The sequence below is a fragment of the Aphelocoma coerulescens genome, chromosome 3 (assembly GCF_041296385.1).
Source record: "Aphelocoma coerulescens isolate FSJ_1873_10779 chromosome 3, UR_Acoe_1.0, whole genome shotgun sequence".
Taxonomy (NCBI): Eukaryota; Metazoa; Chordata; class Aves; order Passeriformes; family Corvidae; genus Aphelocoma; species Aphelocoma coerulescens.
In genome coordinates this window covers 20,403,995-20,423,126 of record NC_091016.1, presented here as the reverse complement: position 1 = coordinate 20,423,126, position 19,132 = coordinate 20,403,995, and the positions used below count along the sequence as shown (strand labels likewise).

The window sequence follows — 19,132 nt, the reverse complement described above, 5'->3', positions numbered from 1 at the left end:
TAGTCCTGTCCCATGGATTCCTGTGCCACACTACCTCTGCTTCCAGTCTTTCCTGACATTGGAAATGGTCCCACAGTTCATAATGTACACATTTACAGAGCATGAGCACCTCAGAGCCTGTGAGAGACTATTGAATTCTAAAAGCATCTATCATGTGGTAAGAGCTGCATTTCTTGTGCATTGATGGGTCTGAAGTGTAACATCAGTGCAGCTACAAGTCATTTGAATGGGGGAAAAGAAATCATACACTGGAATATTTTAACTGTCTATGAATACACAATTCTGCACATTTCAGCAGCAGCATCTATAAAAGACAGAAGAAATGGCACATTTGGTTCAAGTGCTCTAGTTCAGTGTCCTGTCTTTGATACTGGAGAGTAGCAGATACATCAAAAAAAGCATGCAATAAACTCAGTAATTGTTCAAAACCTACTTCCTGCCTTATGCCATTAGCACAAGGGTTTGCACCATTATGAACAAGAGCTGGGGTTTTTCCCCTCATTTCTTCCATATATTTATTCTCTCCAACTCTTCCCTTTCTTTTCTTTCCCTTCTCCCAGCCTCTGCCTCCTCTCAGGGATTAGAGATAACCAAAATGCCTCACAGTGTTTCATTCCAACAGACATGGGAGCAGCAGCCAGGAGGGAGGGATGCCTTAGTGTAGCACTGCCCTTCCAGCAGGATTATCCTGTTCGGAGGCAGCCTGGCTGCAGCTTTAGTATGGAGTTGTCCAAATTGCCCTACAAGGAACAGGAACCAACCAGGGAAAAGTTGCAGCTCTGAAGGACAAGGGCCCAAAACTTCTTTTGGACCTCTTATTTCTAGAAGACCTAATAAAAACTTGATGCTGAGGGCTGGAAGGAATGCAGTTCTCATGGCAGGGTGAGCTACTGCCACATACATGGCTTGTACATGTTTCTCTAAGCAAAGTTTATATTGAGGGAACACAAAAACAACTCTGTGCTAGGAATGTAAATGAGATGACACTTTTATTATTATGCACAATTTGTATCATTCACAGCTTACTGGTCTGTAGTCCTACAATGAAGTGGAAATGTACAGTAGCAAACTTAAATGACTTTGCATTGACAGTGAAAATAAATCACATTTTAATGTTACATTGCACTACTCATTGCATCTCAGTAGACACAGCTACTGTAGAATAAACAATAATAATTCTCATATATTGAGAGCTCCAGGATCCTTCCCAGGCATTTCCCTTACTTGCATCTGGAGTGCATGTCTTTAAACTGAAGTCAAAAAAAACACAAAGCAACCAAAAAAAGAGAGAACTGTGCAGCTGAAATAGCCACAGGTTTCAGACTTGCACAGATATTGCTTTTTTTTTTTTAACTCAACAGTCTTTGAAAAGAATTACACAACAGTATAAATTTATATTTCAAGTCATACCTCAGCTTTTAAGAATTGAAAAGAAAACCAACAGAACTAAAATTTATTTGATTATAATCACTAAGTATTTCTTTATTAATTACTATTTCTTTACTGTCTTGAATTACAAAGAGACACAACATTTCAAGCTTTAAAGCTATTCATTCCAATGATGTTTCTTGGTTGGAAAAATAATGAAATAATCAGAAAAAAACAGCAAAGACAGCTGAGGAGCTAACAATACAGTTGTTTCATTTGCAAACTAAACAGATAAACAACACAAATTAACAACACCGATTTTGCATACTTTTTGCCACAGCTTTGTTGTTTTGGGGGGTTTTGGGGAGATTTTTTTATGAAACAACAATAGAAAGTCCAGTTATTTCACAGAAGTTTTATAAGGAAATAATGCCACAGTCTTCAAGGACATACTGGAGTGAGATTTCACCACTCTGCATCTCCAGTGGCTTTTGCAAATACATGGTCTTTACCCCCAATGGACATCACTCCATCTTTTAAGTAGAACTTCCATTTGTTCTTAGTTCGATGTATCTGATGAAAAATAATAATCAAAATCAATGCCACCACAAATATACATTACACCATTTTTCTTAAACATAAAAAAAAAAAATTAAGACTTCAGCACAACCTGTTTTACACACCTGGTTTTGATTTTAAAATCCTTACAGTCCAAAATATTCAATGAAAGCAGTATATTTCAATTGTTTATAAAGAACTCCCTGCCCTCTCAAGACAGAAACCTCCTGAATCTTATCCCATCCTGTCCCACTCTCCTCTCCCACAACTTTGTCCCCCAAAAATTGTTATCTATACAGCTCAACACCAGCAAGGCAAGACAACAGTAATGGGGCAATCCCAAAACACAGCACATCTTGCAAACCAGTGTAGCTTAACTGAAATGCAATGTTTTCCTTTTCACATGGCAAAGCAATGCTGCATGCCTAGAAGTGTTAGGAACAGGCTAAAAGCACAAAAACTTGTCTTAAAAGCAAATACTGCCATTAAAAAAGAAGTAAGAAAGAATTTGCATATTCTGTTTCTTTTTAAAGGCCTGCAAAAAGATCCATACTGCTGAAAAGTTTTGTTTGATACTAAAAGGAGGAATTTTAAATATCTCTAGAAAACTCCTTGTATTTTCAGCATCAGTCTGTTTTCAGTTCCAGAAAGAAGAGAAACAGGACAGCAATTTTACCAACAATATTGTCTTAAAGGTAATTTAAGAGATAACTGTTTTTACCTACTTTCTATGGGGCCTACATGTTTTATTAAATCTGTATTGGAAAGGGGAAAGTTACCAACATCTTTCCACAGCCTCTGTAACTATCAATTTCTAATTACATCTGATATTAAATTTCCTACAAGACATGTCCAATGCTGACCTTCCTAGTAGTTTCTTTCAGATTTTCAAGCAATTTTTCAGCTTATTTCAGGCAAAACTTGCTCTAGATAACAGTATGCACTACCTATAGCATCTGTAACATCTGAGTTCTGAAGCTTCAAAACTTGGGGTACCTTTCTATACAATACAGACACCAATGGCTTCATTTCAGAGGCATTTTCTACACATATCCCTATAACTTCCCAAAATAACTGGTTTCAGGAACACTCATCTTTCACAGGTTTATAAAGACAATTTTCTTAGCACCTGTTTCCTGGACCACAGACAACCATTAAGGCAGGCCTTGTTAGACACACAAAAAGTTATCACTAGTCACTTTTGAAAGAATATTAAAAAAAAAAAAAAAAAATCAAGGCACAGTCTTAAACAAACTACAGCCATGTTTTTCCATATTTGCTTTAAAATAAAATATGCACTTTTTTAATCTTTTAAATTATGACATATAAGCATCCAAAACCATACCATTGCTAAAAGGACTTAATTTGATCTTCAGGAGTTCAAAATGAGTTGAATTTTAAACATTAAAACGAAGGAGGACAAAATGGCACTTAACAACTACTTTGTTTTTCAGACACAACAAAATTCTGGTTGCAAAATCTCTCAGTAAGCACTACAAAGACAAAAAAAAAGTAAAAGAAAGTACACACACTCCTCTTTCTGTTATCAATTTTAAAAGCCTTAATTCATGGTTGGACATGCCTACATACATCCATGGAGATGTTGATCTTACTTAAGAGTTAAGGAAATAGACAAGCTTTTGCACCTTTACAAAACATAATTTTGCAAGACTTGTTGTTCCCTTTTCCTTTAATAGGCCATTATGATTATCCTCTTTTCAGAAAACAGCAGGAAATTCTTCAGACTACTGTCAGCTAAACATATAATTTAAAGACTCTATTACAGCATTAGAGTTTCTTTAAAAGGCACTGACAGTAGAGCCAGCACGGATTTGCTGAAAAGATTTAGTATGATTAAAGAACAAAGACAAAAGTATATTATTGTACCTTTTCATACTGACAAACGATCACATTGTCGGTGTCAAACAAGTCTGCAATGTCCTGTTCACTGACATCATCACCAGAGTTTAAGGGGTCCTAGAGATTAAAATTCTGTTTTATACACTCTTTCAGAATGGCACTGAATGTACTTGGAATTAAACATACCCAGAACAATAAAATCACCATTGCAAAAATCAAGACCTAGAGGTTGTGAAGACCACATTGCACCAACCTCATTTACAAGTACCTTTTACATGTTTGCATTCTCAAAACCCAAAACACCCTAAACAAAAACACAGGTCAAAAAAAGTAAGACTGCTAACTGATAAAGCAGATCCCAGTAAATGAAATACTGATCAACTTGTATTTATTTATATGAAGTCCAAACACTATGAGTTGATTCTCTTGTGAACAAACCCATAGAATACAAAACTGCATATCTTTAAGAAAAAGGAAAACCTAGGAAACACAGGGGATTAGACAGAGAACAAGGTTCTTGTATCACATTTCTGTCTAATTCCTTGTGGTCCTTCAGAAGGAAAGAAAACCTAGATTTTTATCCTAATCTTATTTAAATAAATCTTATTTAAATTTAAATCTTTAAATAATATCTTAAGTAAAAAGCAGAATTCCATTCCACTAAGGCCAGGATTTTACAATAAAACTTTAATTCTGATCATTATTTTAATTCATCCAATAAACAAATTACTTTCCAACAGTTCTTTCATTTGTCCACACTCCTCATAATGAGCTTTTGAGTAATTTCCCTGCAGTACCTCCCATCTCCAGAGGTTTGTAACTTCACTCTCCATGCTCTGAATTAAACTAACCAGGAAGTGTTCTAGGTCCAACAATTCAACAGTCAGGAGAGATCTAATGTTGCTATGTGCTGCTAAAGGCTTAAAAGTAAATTACCTCCTCAACTATATCTATTTGGAGGTCTTCATTGTCCCCATCACTGCAGCTGGACTCCACATTTGAAGAACTGTCACATTCTTCATCATAGTCTTCCTCATCATCCAGAACTCTTAGATCCTCTGAATCAATAAAACCAATGAATTCATTCTCTTCTTTATCTTTTGTATGTGGTATTTCTTCCTTGGAAGAAACATCCCCAGTGCCATCGAGCTGACTTATGCCTTCAATGTCACTGCAGAGATCCTTCTCCAACAGTAGATCAGATCCTGTCTGCTCCATGGGTTCCATGTGACAGGAATGACAGAGACCAGGGACAGCTTGTGAATTAACACCATAATGGAAGCCATGTTCAGCACAAAGCCTGAGATTTTTGTTTAATAAACCAACAAGTCTGGGGCACTAAAATGAGAGCTTCAGGTCCTACTTGTAAGCCCCGAGTACATTTGCAAACATTGTGTTGCACCTAACTTAGATGGAACCCAGGTCAAATATTCCTCAGCAATACAGAAAAAAAAAATTCTTAGACTTTTCTCCAAACACCCTTGTACTCAAAGAACTCTAAAACAAAAGCAATCAAGTGGGCCTTTAGAATTTCTATTGTAAAAAAACCTCCCATAAAAAAAAGAAACAAGCTACTCCTCTACCCCCAAAAATATGACTTTTCATTTTTGAAATAAAAGTTAAGATGAACTGATCCCTCTCCCTCAACTCATTCAAAATGCTTTGTTTAAATAAGATATAAAAAGCTGGGAGAGACAGTAAATATTTCAGTACTTCAAGTTACTGTTCATAAAAGTGCTAGAATTCCTAAACAGTGTATTCACAGGAGCGTAAAAGGGCTTTAGGGTTTCAGCCATCTTCAGTTTCTCATTAAATCTTTATTGTAGCACTTAATTCCCATCCACATACACTTTCTAGTTCAAGAAAATAACACTTTGTTTTGACCTTCCATTCTCACTCAGACAGTCCTCATCATGCTGCCATCAGAGTTCAGATGAGCAACATAACATGCTTTCTATTTACAGACATTTGCCATTACTGTCATTAAATTTGCATTTAATAAATTTGCCTCAATCACATATGAGCACTACAACTCAAAGTCAGCAAGCCAGCCTGAACTTCAAACATCTGCAAATAATTTCTGGAACTAAAATTAGATGAGGTCAGGAAAGCGGCTTGTTAATTAAAATCATACAAGTTTCCCACACAGCTCTAGCTTTGTCCAGGTTCTAGTTTGTCCAGGACTTTTCCCCCAAGAAAACACATTTTCTTCAAGGAGATTTTTCACTTATCAAATTTGACTTTTCATCCTGAATGCATTCTCAATACAACTTTAATGCTCTTTGCACATTACAACTTAAAATTAATCCCAGCTGATCCTGCAAAAGCACTTTGCCCACAACTGACCAGTATCCATATGCAGGTCAGTGTCAGAATGATATGGAAGTTCACAAGGAGTCTTTCCTGTCTGCTTAATCACAAAAAATCCCTATGATTCTCAAAAATAATCAATAAGTCTAATACATTTTATCTATTACACTTTCAGTATTTTTAAATTTATATTCTCATCACAGTATGTTAGCAGTAGTTTTGCCAAATTCTCAATATCAAAACAAGCAGTCAGCTACTGCTATATTAAACAAGCTTAAGAATGAACCATAAAATAATTCTTATTCTTCTCATTTAGAGGTGCTAGTTGTCACTTAGAGATGTGTTCAAACCACCACCTCTAACAGATGTACTTTCATTAGCTGAGAAACAAAAGGCCTTACCTTGTCAGAGGAAGCAATGCTGCCCTGATCCCTTAGAAATGCATTTTCATCCAAACTTTCCCCTGCAATAATCAGGTCAATGATATCATCAGGCACCTGCTGCTGCAGCAGATCTGGATGCTCCATGTCCAGCTGCCCCTCCACATCCAGCAGGACACTGCTTGAGCTGCTTGCCAAGGATTCATCAACAAAAACTCCTTCAGAGCATTCTGGAGTAAACACAGCTGTGTGAAGGTTGTCATGCTGGGATTTTTCTGTGAATTCACTACACTGATTCAACACTGCATTAACTTCAAATTCCTGCAGACTTGCAGAAGGCTGCTGGACCAAGGTAGCAGAGTTCTCCAGGTGTTGCTTTTCCACAAAGCTTGGTTTACACAGCACAGCCTGTTGGACAGCAGTCTCCTGGGGCTGCAGTGTTTCACCAGCTGCATGGGCAGCAGATGCATTCACCTGTGCAACACTGGCAATGCTGGCCTGCAGAACTGAAGCTTGTCCAAGGGGATGAAACACCTGCTGCACGGGGTAGTGGAGAAGGCTTCCATCTCCTGAGGCCTGTGTAACCACAACAGGCACATTCACCTTGTAAAACTGGCCTGCAGAGAGAAGAGTTAAAAACTGCTTCAGCAGGTGAAACTACAGGTTCAGCCAGGCCACTGACCTGTCCCCACTAAAATCAATAGCAAACACTCAGGCAAACTATGAGAAAAAGCACGTTTACAAAGCAAAACTTTCCTCAGGCACAATTCCAGGTATTCAGAAGTTTTTTGAATCATGGCTTCCATCCAGTCCATCATGTTTAATACCTCTTTTTTGGTTTGGCCTACACAGTACCCTCTGATAGTAAGTTCAATAATTTAACTACATACTGGATTTAAAATTAATAAATAAATAAATATCCTGGTTTGAAATTTTTCCATGTCATTTCAGAAACTAAGGAATACAAGATGAAGCTAGTCCATAGCTGCAGGGAGAGCTCATTCCTTCATGGACCTTTAAGTATTCTCTGTAAAAAAACTGCCTATTTTAGTTAAAAAAACCCAAACAATTCCTAATTTATATATCTTTTCTTAAGAGAGCCACTCTAAAGACTGAATGCTTAAAGTTATTATTATCAGGGTTAGAACTGAGATGCCAGAGCCAAGTTCCAAATTTCATTTGATTCTTCTTCTCCCCACACACATGCTCACACAGAGTCACTGGTACCAGTCTATAGGTCTCATAACATCAGGAATAACACCTGAAACAGATAACTAGAGACATCAGTTTTCACCAAAGAACAGCTGTTTGAGGGAAGAATCAATGACTGAAGAGGGAAGAGTCAAGGATTGAACTAAGCCTTCTACTGATTACACCTAAGCAGTACAAACACATTTTTGTACAAGCAGTGCAGGCAGTTTTACCAGCAAAAGAATGGGATCAAAAAGGTTAACGGATAGTTGGATTTTATTTTAATAAGAAATCAATTTGTCTCTGAAGCACCAGAGTGCCTTTAGGTTTCTTAAAACATAGAAGATTGTCCCAGAGAAACAGGGAGAAGGAGATACCTGTGTCTGGGCTGACAAAGGAAAACACTTGCAACAAGTTGTAAAACTGACACACCAACTAATCAGTGCAGTTTCTTCCCCCACGCAGCCACTGCAAACACAAAGTACAAAGGAAGAGGAGGGTAACTGGCTCTACTCACTTCAACTTTTCATCTATGTCATCAGCTGTCCCTGGGACTGCCTTTCAACATCCCCAGACCACTGTAAGACTTGACATCTCCTCCTTACCCTTACCTGGTGCTGGCTGCAGCATCACTCCAGCTGGCATCTGTAAAGGATAAGCAACACACGAAGGGAGAGCAAGAGTGACACCCACTCGTGGGGGCCCCTGGAACACAAGAGCTGGGTTTAGGCAGGAACAGGGCACTGAGTGTCACACCTGGAATATCCATGTGAAACACAGAGGGCCTCTCTGTGGTCATCTTCACTGGAAAGCTGCATCATGCTTTTGAGATTTAGACAGATGCAGAGTATTCTGCACTGACAGAGTAACGACTTGCCCCAAGCGTTTCCTACTTTCCAACTATCAGACTCCCTTTTTGCTAAGGCAACATTTTCCATATCCCCTCAATGCACCCACCATCCAGAAGGGTATTTTTCTACTCAGTCACTTTTACCTAAGTTTATGCATTACTCCACACAGCACAGACTTCTTGCCTAGGCCTATGAAGTCAATTCATATTCTCTTTTCCTCCTGGGAAACAAAGAGTTGGATTTACAGCTCCCTTTCAAACTAGCTGTTCTGAGGAAATCCAAAGTTTAAATCAGGAAACTCACATATTGCACAAACACCTTCCCAATATTATATTTCAACTTGACAAGCTAGTTAGCTTGAGGCTCAAGAGGCACTCAGTAAGTTCATCAAGCTCTGGCAATTAGTGGCTGCTCCCCAAAGAAATTTTGCCATGCCCAGACTTCAGAACTTGTCAACTACAAAAACATTCATTTTCCTTCTGGATGATTTCTATACCTCAAAGACAAAGCTGCTCCCAGCTTCACTAGTGGTAGTATTTCTCAGCCATGCACTATTTTAACAACCAGTAATATTTTTCTTTTATAAAAAAGTATATGTAGGTGTGCATTTCCACTACACTTTTATCCTATGGGCTAAACACATGCAGCTGTGTCTTCCAACATGCTTCTGGCTTCACTTCTTGCAGAACCAGCTGGTACATTCCATCCTTTTTCACTGCTCCAACAGAAGAAGCAGCGTTACAACTCTCCCTCTTGAAGTTTATTAATAACTGGCAAACAATTTTAAAAATTTAGGAGTTCAACATAATCAAAATCGAAGTAAAAATATCACTACAGTTACATACCAGTTTTGCTGCTGAGAAATGCTGAAAACCTCTTCCAGTTTGGATGACAAAAGAAGCTATAAAAAAAAAAAAAAACACTTTACAAAAGACATTAATTTCTGGGGTACAGTTATCTTTCAATAATTAACAGCAATTGAAACAAACATGGGTGAAAGTAAAGCAATCTAACTTCAGGTCATACTCATTAGTGAGCACGAGTATTGCCTTGTCAACTTGAGGAAAACATGCAAGCACTTTTTTGCAGCAGAGGAAATCCACTGGTGCTAAAAGTAGGAACACTAGGATAAGCACTCAATATTGACTTCCATGGGAGAGAAAAGGGCAAAGGGAAAACTTTCCTGGGCCTTTGGAAGCAAACAATTTAGGTAGCCCTAACTTCTTTGAAAATCTCTAGCCACAGGGCAATTCAAATCCCCTTTTTAAAAACAGATAGATTTACTCGCCTCAACAGATTACTTTGCCTTGGTATTGCCCTTTAAAAACTTAAGGGTAAGAAAGTAATGCTCATTAAATATAAAACCTCCAATAGCCTGCAAACACAAAAGTTTATTCCCTTTAGTTACATGGAACAAATAAAACACCTGCCTCCAAAAACAGTTCATTTAACTATGAAGACTGTAAAAAAAAAAACCAAAAAAACAAACAAACACAAAAAAGGAATGAAAAAAAAAATTTAAAACCCCACAGACAAAGAATGCCTGCCCAAGCTTGAAATACACTACAGCACAGATTTTCATTAAATCATCTCATATGGATTTTGTCCTTTATGGGCAAAGGTCCTAACAGCCTCTCACTTTGGGATAAGTCTCAGCTGAGCACTACACTCTACCACAACAATACCACAGTGGTCAGCTGGACTTGATTGAGAAGAGCAGGTCCTGATGTCAGGGGCTGTGTGAAAGTCAAGTACTTCTCTGCAACAGGAACGCTGCTTTTAGAAAAACTAACTGAAAGAAAAACTAAAAAGCTTCCTCTCTTCTGTCTGAGCAAGGGATTACATTCTAACAATTTGAGAACCAGATTAAACCCCAACCTGACAGCAGAGCTGCATGGCACAAACGAGCCATACAACCTCTGCACACATCAGGACAGCCATCAAAAGGGGAAGCAGGAGCTTAACCCTGCAGGTAAATCTGCAACTGAAGGGCTACACTATTGGACTGCAGACAAGAAGCCTAAATTCTCTGCATGTTTTGCTACTGGAAACGAGCAGCTGATCAAGAGCACGTAGACAGAATTCTATTAGTTTATCAGAGTTTAATTCAGCATTCATTTTTCAAATTCTGCTTACAAATAATTACTGTTCCACATCAAACTAGATACATACATAAGCACATCACAAACCAAGATTATTTCAAGTCTTCCAAAAATATCCCCAAATCACTGAGAAATTCTTAAATTGCATCCATTGTGTCCAACAACATCTGACCTGCTGAAGTCTGCAAAACGCTGTGAGAACTGTGTGGCAGCTGCAGGCTGAACTGTGGAGAACAGTGGCTATGTTTGAAGAAGCCTTCTATTGCTTTAGACTGTGTCACCTTCGTTTCCCAAAGCTGCAGGAAGATTATTACTAAGGTCAACAAATATCAGCTTTAAAAACAAACTGCATCAAAAAAGATAATCAGGTATTCCCAGCTTTTCCAAGAATAAGTTGACTGATTCTATCCAACAAACAGGGTAGCAATAACTAACTAATTTCAGCTCCCAGCACCCCACACATCACTCACAGGACACTTGTAACTCTAAGTGCAAAAGTCTGCATGTTTTGGAGGGCAAAGAAATGGACAGGTCATCATCTCAAAAGAAAAAAACACAACTGCTATTAATACAAGGGAACCCAACAAACCTGCTTCAAGTCTTTCAGAACCTCCTCATCTACACCCTCCTCTGCAAAGAGTTCCCGCACACCTTCAATCACATCTTCAATAATGGACTTGTATAGTTCAGGCTACATTACAAAAAAAAAAAAAAAATAGGTATTTTCAAGTCAAGATGAGCATTAAGTCATTTAAAAAGGTAGCACAAAGCCTAATCTCACTTCCTAAACTGCTGTTACAAACTGAACAGCATGAACAGATCAGTTTAACAAACAGAATGTCGAATAAAAAGGTCTGCAAGTCCACTCATTCTTTTAAACCTACATCCCTAAAAAAGTACTGGATTTGAGCCTCAAATTATTTCTTAGGCTACCAATAATTCAGTAAGTGCTTAAGAAAATCCTGGAAACATTCAAAAACCACTGCCGAGCTGTATTTTCAAACAAGCACGTCTAGCCACATTGTATCATTCTAGAATCATTGCTCCTAGCTTAGAGGCCAACCAATAATACAAGCTATTGGAAATAAACTGTGCCAGTTCCATCTGAAGCAGAATGTAAGGAACCAGCAAAAAAATAATAGAGATTTATTTATTTATTCTTTGTGGAAACAGTCTGATCCTGTATAGTAACCTAGCTGTGGAAATTTTAACACTACTTTTCTCAATACAGATCATCCATCTTATATTACAATAGGACTCCAACAGAACATTTTATTCCTTCTTCTGCCCATGTCAATGATTAAATCCTAATCCTCCAGTCCGATGTGGACAGCAGATCCACATGAGCTTCAAGATTCCTACACTCCAATGCAAATGTAAGATAATGAGATTTTAGCAATTTAAAGCTTATTAATCTTGACTATCATTACCACCAGAATAGCCTACACAAGGTGGAAAATGAAGCTGAGATATTTCAGGAAACCTTACAAGACTCTGGATTAATAATTTAATTTTTTTAAACATCAAATTAATATTTTACTGCTCCAAAGTTGTTCTAAAGTGTAGATGATAAACAATTTCTTTTCAAAGTAAAGAAGATATTAAGAAGTAACACATTACATTCTCTGGAAAAAGCAACCAACACAACTACTTTAAAACAACCATACTCATGTATAATTTCTTATTAGGGGTTATCAGCCTCCAAAGACTCCTCCAGCACTTTTTCAGGATACTAGGAAGATGAGGAGGGAAAATTTTCCTCTTGTACCACTACACTAAAAGCTGCTGATCAGCCCATATGTCAAATGCTCTGCCTTCACTGCTAATCCAAAAGAGAATCTGAATGTAAATCTTTCAACGGGCCTATTCATCTCCCCAGGATTGCCAAGCTACAGTGAGTACAAATATTTATTATGCTATATAAAAACTGCACACAGCAACAGTAAAATTCAAACACCGCACGCTTGCAAATTAGAGAAAAATGGTTACAGCACAGACATTATTGTACTCCAGCTTAATCCCTTTACACACAGGCACTCCTTCACCAGAGCCAGGCCATGCATAGCAGGAACTGTCAAACTCCGGTTCTATCTGTGTGCAGTGGGGCGGCAGGAATGGCTTATCCACATCCCATTCCAGCAAAGCCTTCAAGGCTCCCGTGGGATTTCGGTCCTCTGAGGGAGCACCTGAAGCCCCAGGCAAGGAGAGGCAGCAGTGGACTAAACTTGCCATGGGATAAAGGGATAAAGGGATAAAGGCCGCCACCTCGCTCCCTGGCACTGCCGAGCTGGCACAGCGTCCCTGGCACCCTGCAGCTACCCACTGCCAATCCCTGCCACAACACTTTTGCCCACAAACTCTCGTTTTCAACAGAACAAAATTTTTAAAAATTAAAAAAAAAAAAAAAAAAAAAGGCTTTCGAAGTCGTCCCTGGGCTTCCCGCGCCAGGGAACGGGCGGCGGCTCCTCCCCGGGCCGGGCGCGGGAGGCGAGCTCCTCCTCCTCATCCTCATCCCCGTGTCCCGAAGGGAGGAGCGACCAGACCCCGCCAGCCCAGCCCTGCCCCTCACCACGGGGCTGCCGTGAGCCATGGCAGCGGCGGCCGCCGCCTCAGCCCCGCCCGCCTTTAAGGCGCCGTTGCCAGGGGGACGCAGCCGGCCCCGCCCGGGCCCTGCCCCGCCGGGCTCCTGTCCCCCCACACACCCGAAAACCTTGGGGGTTCTGCCAAACCCAGACCCTAAAACTAAGAGTGACCCGCCACTGCCCAGTCTGGGCTCCAAGCTCCAGCCCGAAGCATCACCTTGTGAGCACAGGATTCATCTGGAGAGCCTCAGTTGTCCCCGTGGTGCAGGAATGCACCGAGGAAAGCTGGCTACAGAAGCGTATCATTTTGCTCTAATAAACCCTGAAGTCGTGATTACCTCCTAAACGGGGATAGCTGAAGCTAAGCATTGCAGTTAAGCAGCAGCAATCTGGTACAACTACTCAATTATTGCTTACATTTGCAGCAATCTGTTCATATGTTAATACAGAGATCTACCAATTTAGCAGTTACTAATCTGGAAAAATGCTCATTAATCTCGTATATGTACTCCCATATATACTTAGGTCTTTATGCACCTTCAATCTGTGTTGCCCTGAGGGTTCTGAGAACCTAGAAACATGATCTCTTTTTCCTTTCTTTTTCCTTTCTTTTCCATTTTTTAGGTAGCTTTGTCATTACAGTGCTGTTTGGCTTGTGAGAAGGAGACTCACCCATTAAGCTTTAATTTTTAAGGCTTACACGTCCTGAAAAATGAAAATATTTTAATGAAAATGCTGTCAGACCCTTAATTAAATAGCCAGGCTAACACCTACAAAATAGAAGAAGCAACATCCTTAATAAACTGCGTTTTCACAAGTGAGACAAATGCAATTTGCTATTGAAGTAATTTTTCTCTGCAAGAAAATATGTTTCATGACACTCCTTAAGTCTTGAATTAAACAGCAGTTGCATATTCAGCTGTTCTGTATGCCCTCCATCATCGTGAGGAAAACGCAAGCCATATTGCTTGGCTTACAGAATAATTTAAATAATAAACCTTTTTTTTTTTTTAAAGCACAGTGCTCATTTGAAACTGCCTGGGATAGTGCATACCAAAAGTGTCCTTATTCTTCTCCTGACTGTTTTTTCCTGTCGTGTTAGCAAAGATAGCAGGAAGGAGCTGCAGCCTTGAGGATCTTGCTGGGCCCTGAAGGTCGCAGATGGGGATTGCGCAGCTGGACGCCACTTCCTCATCAGGCAGCCAGACCTGACACAGAGCCATCGCCTTGCCAGTACAGGGCTTCTAGAAAGGTGGAAGAAAGAAGATTTATAAATTATTTCTAACTCTTTTTGTTTATCTAGGGATTACAAAGTGCCTTGGAATCACAACAGTTTGTGTGCCTAACTTCAAAAAGAAGGAGAGCTGAGGAGCTTGGTACCAAAGCTACTACTCAGCTGTCTCAGACAGTGGTCAGGTGACTTTGCCTGTGTCCACGGGAAAATTTGCAGACCAAAGCAAATTATCCTTACCTGCACTTGGAGTGGCCAGCATGTCTCTGTGTTTGCATTCCCACAAGGCAGTGTGGGCATCCTCCATCTGTTCTAAATTATACCCTTTGTATTGTGAATAACAAAGGGCCTGTCATCAGGTCAACGTGTCAGCTCCCTTCATGCTGGGACAGCAGATAAACCTACTTATAGTACACAGATATCACTGGGGATAAAGGAGAAACTGGGAATGGGAATGTGACTTTCCAAGCTGCACAGGGAGGTTTCAGAGGGCACTTCCTCCTAACCAAGACACTCCTATTTTCATCTGCAGCCTAGCAGCACACCTTATATAATTTATTCTATAAATTCCTAGGGAAGGTGTCTTTTCATCCAAGTACTGTCAGCTGAACAGTGTGAGAAAGCCTGGTATGCACAGAAAAAAGTTCAGTCATTTCTGAACAAGGGGGGAAATATTCAAATATCTGTAACTAGCATTACTCATACTGACTGGCTAGCTTTGATATGGTGAGCTTAACCTACTATCTGTGTCCTGCAGTATAAAGTACAACCCTGTAGTCATTTTCATGCTTATGGAAGTTTTTAAGATTTAATCCCACTTTTAAGAGAAGAAACTGAGGCACAGACCCACGAAATATCTTGTCCAAGCTCACAAATGGCAGCCAGGAAGGGCAATAAGGTTTCATGAATCTTGGTTCAGCTTCCAGTCCAGCTGTCCCCACTGTAGTCTCTTTAAGAGCTCACAAGAGTTTTAGAGAAGAGGCTACGGAAAAGATTAGCATGCTGTTCAAACCCTCCCGATTTTTCAGGGGTTTTGTCTGCATTTGGGATAGTGCTGCTTAAGGGCACCTCAAACATTCGTTTACTAGACAGGTTTTAATTTGTAATTATTTATACTCCTTTTGGTACATGATGTCTAGAGAAGATTTATTTTTGGATGATAAGCCTTTATTAATCATTAAAAAAAAAAAAATTACCGTTTTCAAATATCTTCCCTCTAAGAAACAGGGAACACTCAGCACACTCAGATGCTTGGTCATGAATGCCCTCTCCTGTTCAAATTCAGCATTGCTGCTGGAGAGGAACACGGCCGCACAACTGCAGGACTGCAAAATTCTTTCTCAAGGCATATTATACAAATACCATCTTGCCTTTTCTTTCCAAGTAAAGGCAATCATTCTTAGGAGGAACTGGTTGCAGAATTCAGGCAGTCCTCGTGGAGATAACATGACACGAGCAGAGGTGTAATTTCATTTTAAAGATATCCTCTAACATGTTCCCTTTGTTTTCAGCTGTTGACTCATAGATATATGGCACTCCAGTCTCATAATCAATTTTATGAACAGTGTGATTTTGTTACAAGCTCCATCATTTCCCTCGGAGTTCTGAGACAGATAATACTGGCACCTGTGATTTGTTCCTTTTTCATTTATCATGTGTGACTCCTGTTTCTTCAAGAGCCTCTCCTTTTTTTCACCTGATTTAAGCCACTTTATCAGAACTATAGAAAGACCTCTCCCTTAATTCAATTTAATGACAAATTTTCAGGACATTTGGTGGTTTATGAAGGGCTCTGACCTGTACAAACTGCTGTATAAAAATGGCAGTCTGGTGGATTGAATATACTGAATAGTACTATGTATCCTAGCTCCTCAATAAGCCCAAAGACTTGTGTAGTAACAGAAAGCCTAATTAAGGATGAAACAAGCCTTGCCTCTCCTAAATATCACCCTGATACATATGCCTTATTGGGACAGAAAGCCTCAAAGGGAAATAACAGCCACCTGGGGTGGGGAGGGGCCGTTTCACTGTTATAATTCTTGTCCCTTTCTATCACACTACTGCTGGTGTCAGGCTTAGTGCTCAACCCCTGTTCCCTTACCCTCTTTGCTGTCTGCCTTCTTTCCCTGGGTATGACGTACATATGGTTATACCACCCTTTTTTCCCAAGTGACCCCAGCCTCTCAACCTGCATCCTCAGAAAGGCATAGTCCAGCTCCCTCCTCTTTTTTCCATTGTCTTTGCCTTCATGGCTTGCTATGTCCTTTCCCTGCCATCTGGTTTTACCCATCTTCATCAGTGGCTGAAGTCTCATCCCTTCCTCACCTGTCTGTAATTGCCACTCATCTGCTCTGGGCTCCCTGGCTCCGGTGGGGAGGGATTAGCTACTAGAGGGGTGCAGAATCCCACAGAGGCAGGGTGCAGTGGGAGAATAAATGCCAGAAACATCATTTTTCCTTATCTGAATTAGCTGCTGGACGTTCATCTTTGAGCAGACGATTGCAGAAGTCCAGCAATTTTAGTGTGATGGTAAATAAAAGCAGAGCAGCGTGTTTTGGTCAAGGCCAGTTTGCTCTGCCTAACTTTGCATTCGAAAATCTCAAGAGGAATAAAGCTGAGTGACCACATCAGGCCTTTGCACCAGCAGTGGAATTTGCAGCACCAAGAAACCACTAAAATCATCCAGCAAGTGACTTTGAGATACAGGCTGAAGCACAGCTTAGGAGGCAGGCTGTCCTCCTTACTGCCTCATTAAAACCAATTCAACTCTGCAAAAGAGTAACTCAGATGTATGGAGACTAACCTTCCTTGCCATGTTGGGTGTGGGATGCATTTATATGAGGACCCCAATATTTGTTAAAGGGCATATTCCTGAGCTTCCTTTTCTGAGAAAATGAGGAGGGGCTCCTATTGTCCTAACACACAGCTGTACACACCTTTTCATTTTTCTTTGGTTTTTTCTTCTTTTTTTGCCCCCAGCTCTGCTTTTGTCTAGACCTACCCTGAGCAGATTTTCTGCACTCTCCTTCTGACATTATAATCACATCATTAGCAGCAAAGATATTCAGTAATGGATTTACATGGAGAGGGCCTTTTCCCTTTTCTGTCCAGGCAGCGGATGGCTCCCTTCATTTCGGATGAAGTCTCATCTAAATCCCATTACTTACATTTAGATGGTAACATCTGCTCCATGTTACAGATGACAGATGAAGGTCCCTTGCCAGATGGCAGTCCAAGAAGGTTACAGTGGAACCTCAGCTCTGGATATCACCAAGCTAATACCTAAATTCTTGCTTTAAATCCTCCCTGTTTCACTGCTGGGTTTTGGTTGATATTTTCATTGCATTCCCTACAGCATGACCTTGTCATTTCTCTGGCATGAGCAAGATTGTCCTGAGGACAGGTCACCATTGCCCAGAGCAGTGCAGATGTGAAGCAGGAATGCTCCAGGCCCAGCAAGTTCTGCTTGGTGCACAATGGCAGGATGCACTGTATGAAACCAGGTCCTGCTGCATGGTCTGGCACTGCCCTGCTTGGGTGAGGAACCTTCACTGTGCCCCCCCATCAGTCTCACAGCCACTTGCTGTGCCTGCAGTGGCTCTGCCCATGCTCCCCCTGCTCCTCCAGCTGCTTCAGCTCGCCTCCCCACCCCAGGAGATCATTCACTTCCTTTCCCCACTCAGCCACCTGCAGCTATTCCCAACTTTGTTCTCATTACTTTCCCTTGAAGGCACTTCTCTGCATGGGTTCCCCACCACTTTTCTCTTACAGTCCCTTTCCCAGGTAAACTTTTCAACTTGACTTGGATATCCATCAGTTCTCCTTGGAGAGAACTCTCTGTGCAAACACGCTCTGCCTGCTCCCCTCTCCTGCCAGCTCCCTGTTCACTCCCTGCTTCCTCTCTTTTACCTCTGCTGCTGGTCACTTTTCACACATCTCTTCTACTCCCAGCACATCCCTACTTCTGACTTTTCCCCCTTGGAGTTTTATTGTTGGGAATGGAAGTGAAAGTTATTCTCAAACCAAAAAGGCCATCATAATGCAAAGTAATACTAGACTGTACCCACCCACAACAAGAAATACCTAATCCCACTGAGGGTTGGGATGGCAAAGCAGAATTTTGAGCCAGTGCTTTTCTTCTATTTTTATTAGTGACACTTCAGCAGGGAGCACCAGCTACAACATTTTATGCTTGTTATTGTAAAAAATTACATGTTGTTTTTGCTAAGGAAAGAACAGTGCTATAAAATAGCACATACAAGGCATTGAAAATACTAGGAAGCTGTCCCAAAAATAAAAGCTTTCATGTTGTTACTTATACTCTAGCAATTTCCCATCTCACTTGTTCATGTCCCTGAATCATGTTGTTCACTGATACTTTTAAACATTGCAAAATGTTTAAGCTCTGTAAGGGGACTATACTTTTGCTAGATACCTGCTTTCCATTTGCAGGTGCTCATTGAAGGATAGCACACCACTGAAGTGAAAATGGATGTTAACTTTATTTCCCAGTGTTTCCCAGAATAGCTGATTGCTTTGCTACAGACACAGAAGCATAGGACAAGTGGCACGGTTATTTTATTCTTTAAACCCATTCTTTGCTGCCTCATAAACCTCTTGCCTCATTCCCATATTTCCCCACAGAGGTCTCACTGTTTCCCTAGTAACAGAACAGGCTTTGAAATTTGTGAAAGTCTTA

At 40.3% G+C, this 19,132-nt stretch overlaps 1 protein-coding gene across 4 annotated transcripts; it reads right to left on the bottom strand.

Moving 5' to 3' along the window:
* Positions 1 to 970: 970 nt before the first annotated feature.
* Positions 971 to 14,434, bottom strand: GTF2A1L (general transcription factor IIA subunit 1 like). Of its 4 annotated transcripts, none has more exons than XM_069009366.1 (9): positions 14,257 to 14,434; positions 11,210 to 11,311; positions 10,793 to 10,916; positions 9,364 to 9,419; positions 8,279 to 8,372; positions 6,498 to 7,093; positions 4,723 to 4,995; positions 3,814 to 3,903; positions 971 to 1,941 (listed from the first exon to the last, which is right to left on the bottom strand). In XM_069009366.1, exons 1-9 carry the CDS (start codon positions 14,395 to 14,397, stop codon positions 1,834 to 1,836), a joined length of 1,584 nt encoding a protein of 527 aa, XP_068865467.1. In that variant the 5' UTR covers positions 14,398 to 14,434; the 3' UTR covers positions 971 to 1,833. The 4 variants fall into 4 exon arrangements, with proteins under 4 accessions (XP_068865467.1, XP_068865470.1, XP_068865466.1 ...); XM_069009369.1 differs by lacking the exon at positions 14,257 to 14,434 and adding an exon at positions 13,190 to 13,216; XM_069009365.1 differs by lacking the exon at positions 14,257 to 14,434 and adding an exon at positions 12,619 to 12,969.
* Between the last annotated feature and the right edge of the window lie 4,698 nt (positions 14,435 to 19,132).

Coding starts and splice junctions, on each gene's coding strand:
- GTF2A1L (XM_069009365.1), bottom strand. CDS start 12,852: ATGGCAAGTTTAGTCCACTGCTGCCTCTCCTTGCCTGGGGCTTCAGGT. Junction 10,917..11,209: donor TTCTGAAAGACTTGAAGCAG/GTTTGTTGGGTT, acceptor ATCTTCCTGCAG/CTTTGGGAAACGAAGGTGAC. Junction 3,904..4,722: donor AAATAGATATAGTTGAGGAG/GTAATTTACTTT, acceptor TTTAATCTCTAG/GACCCCTTAAACTCTGGTGA.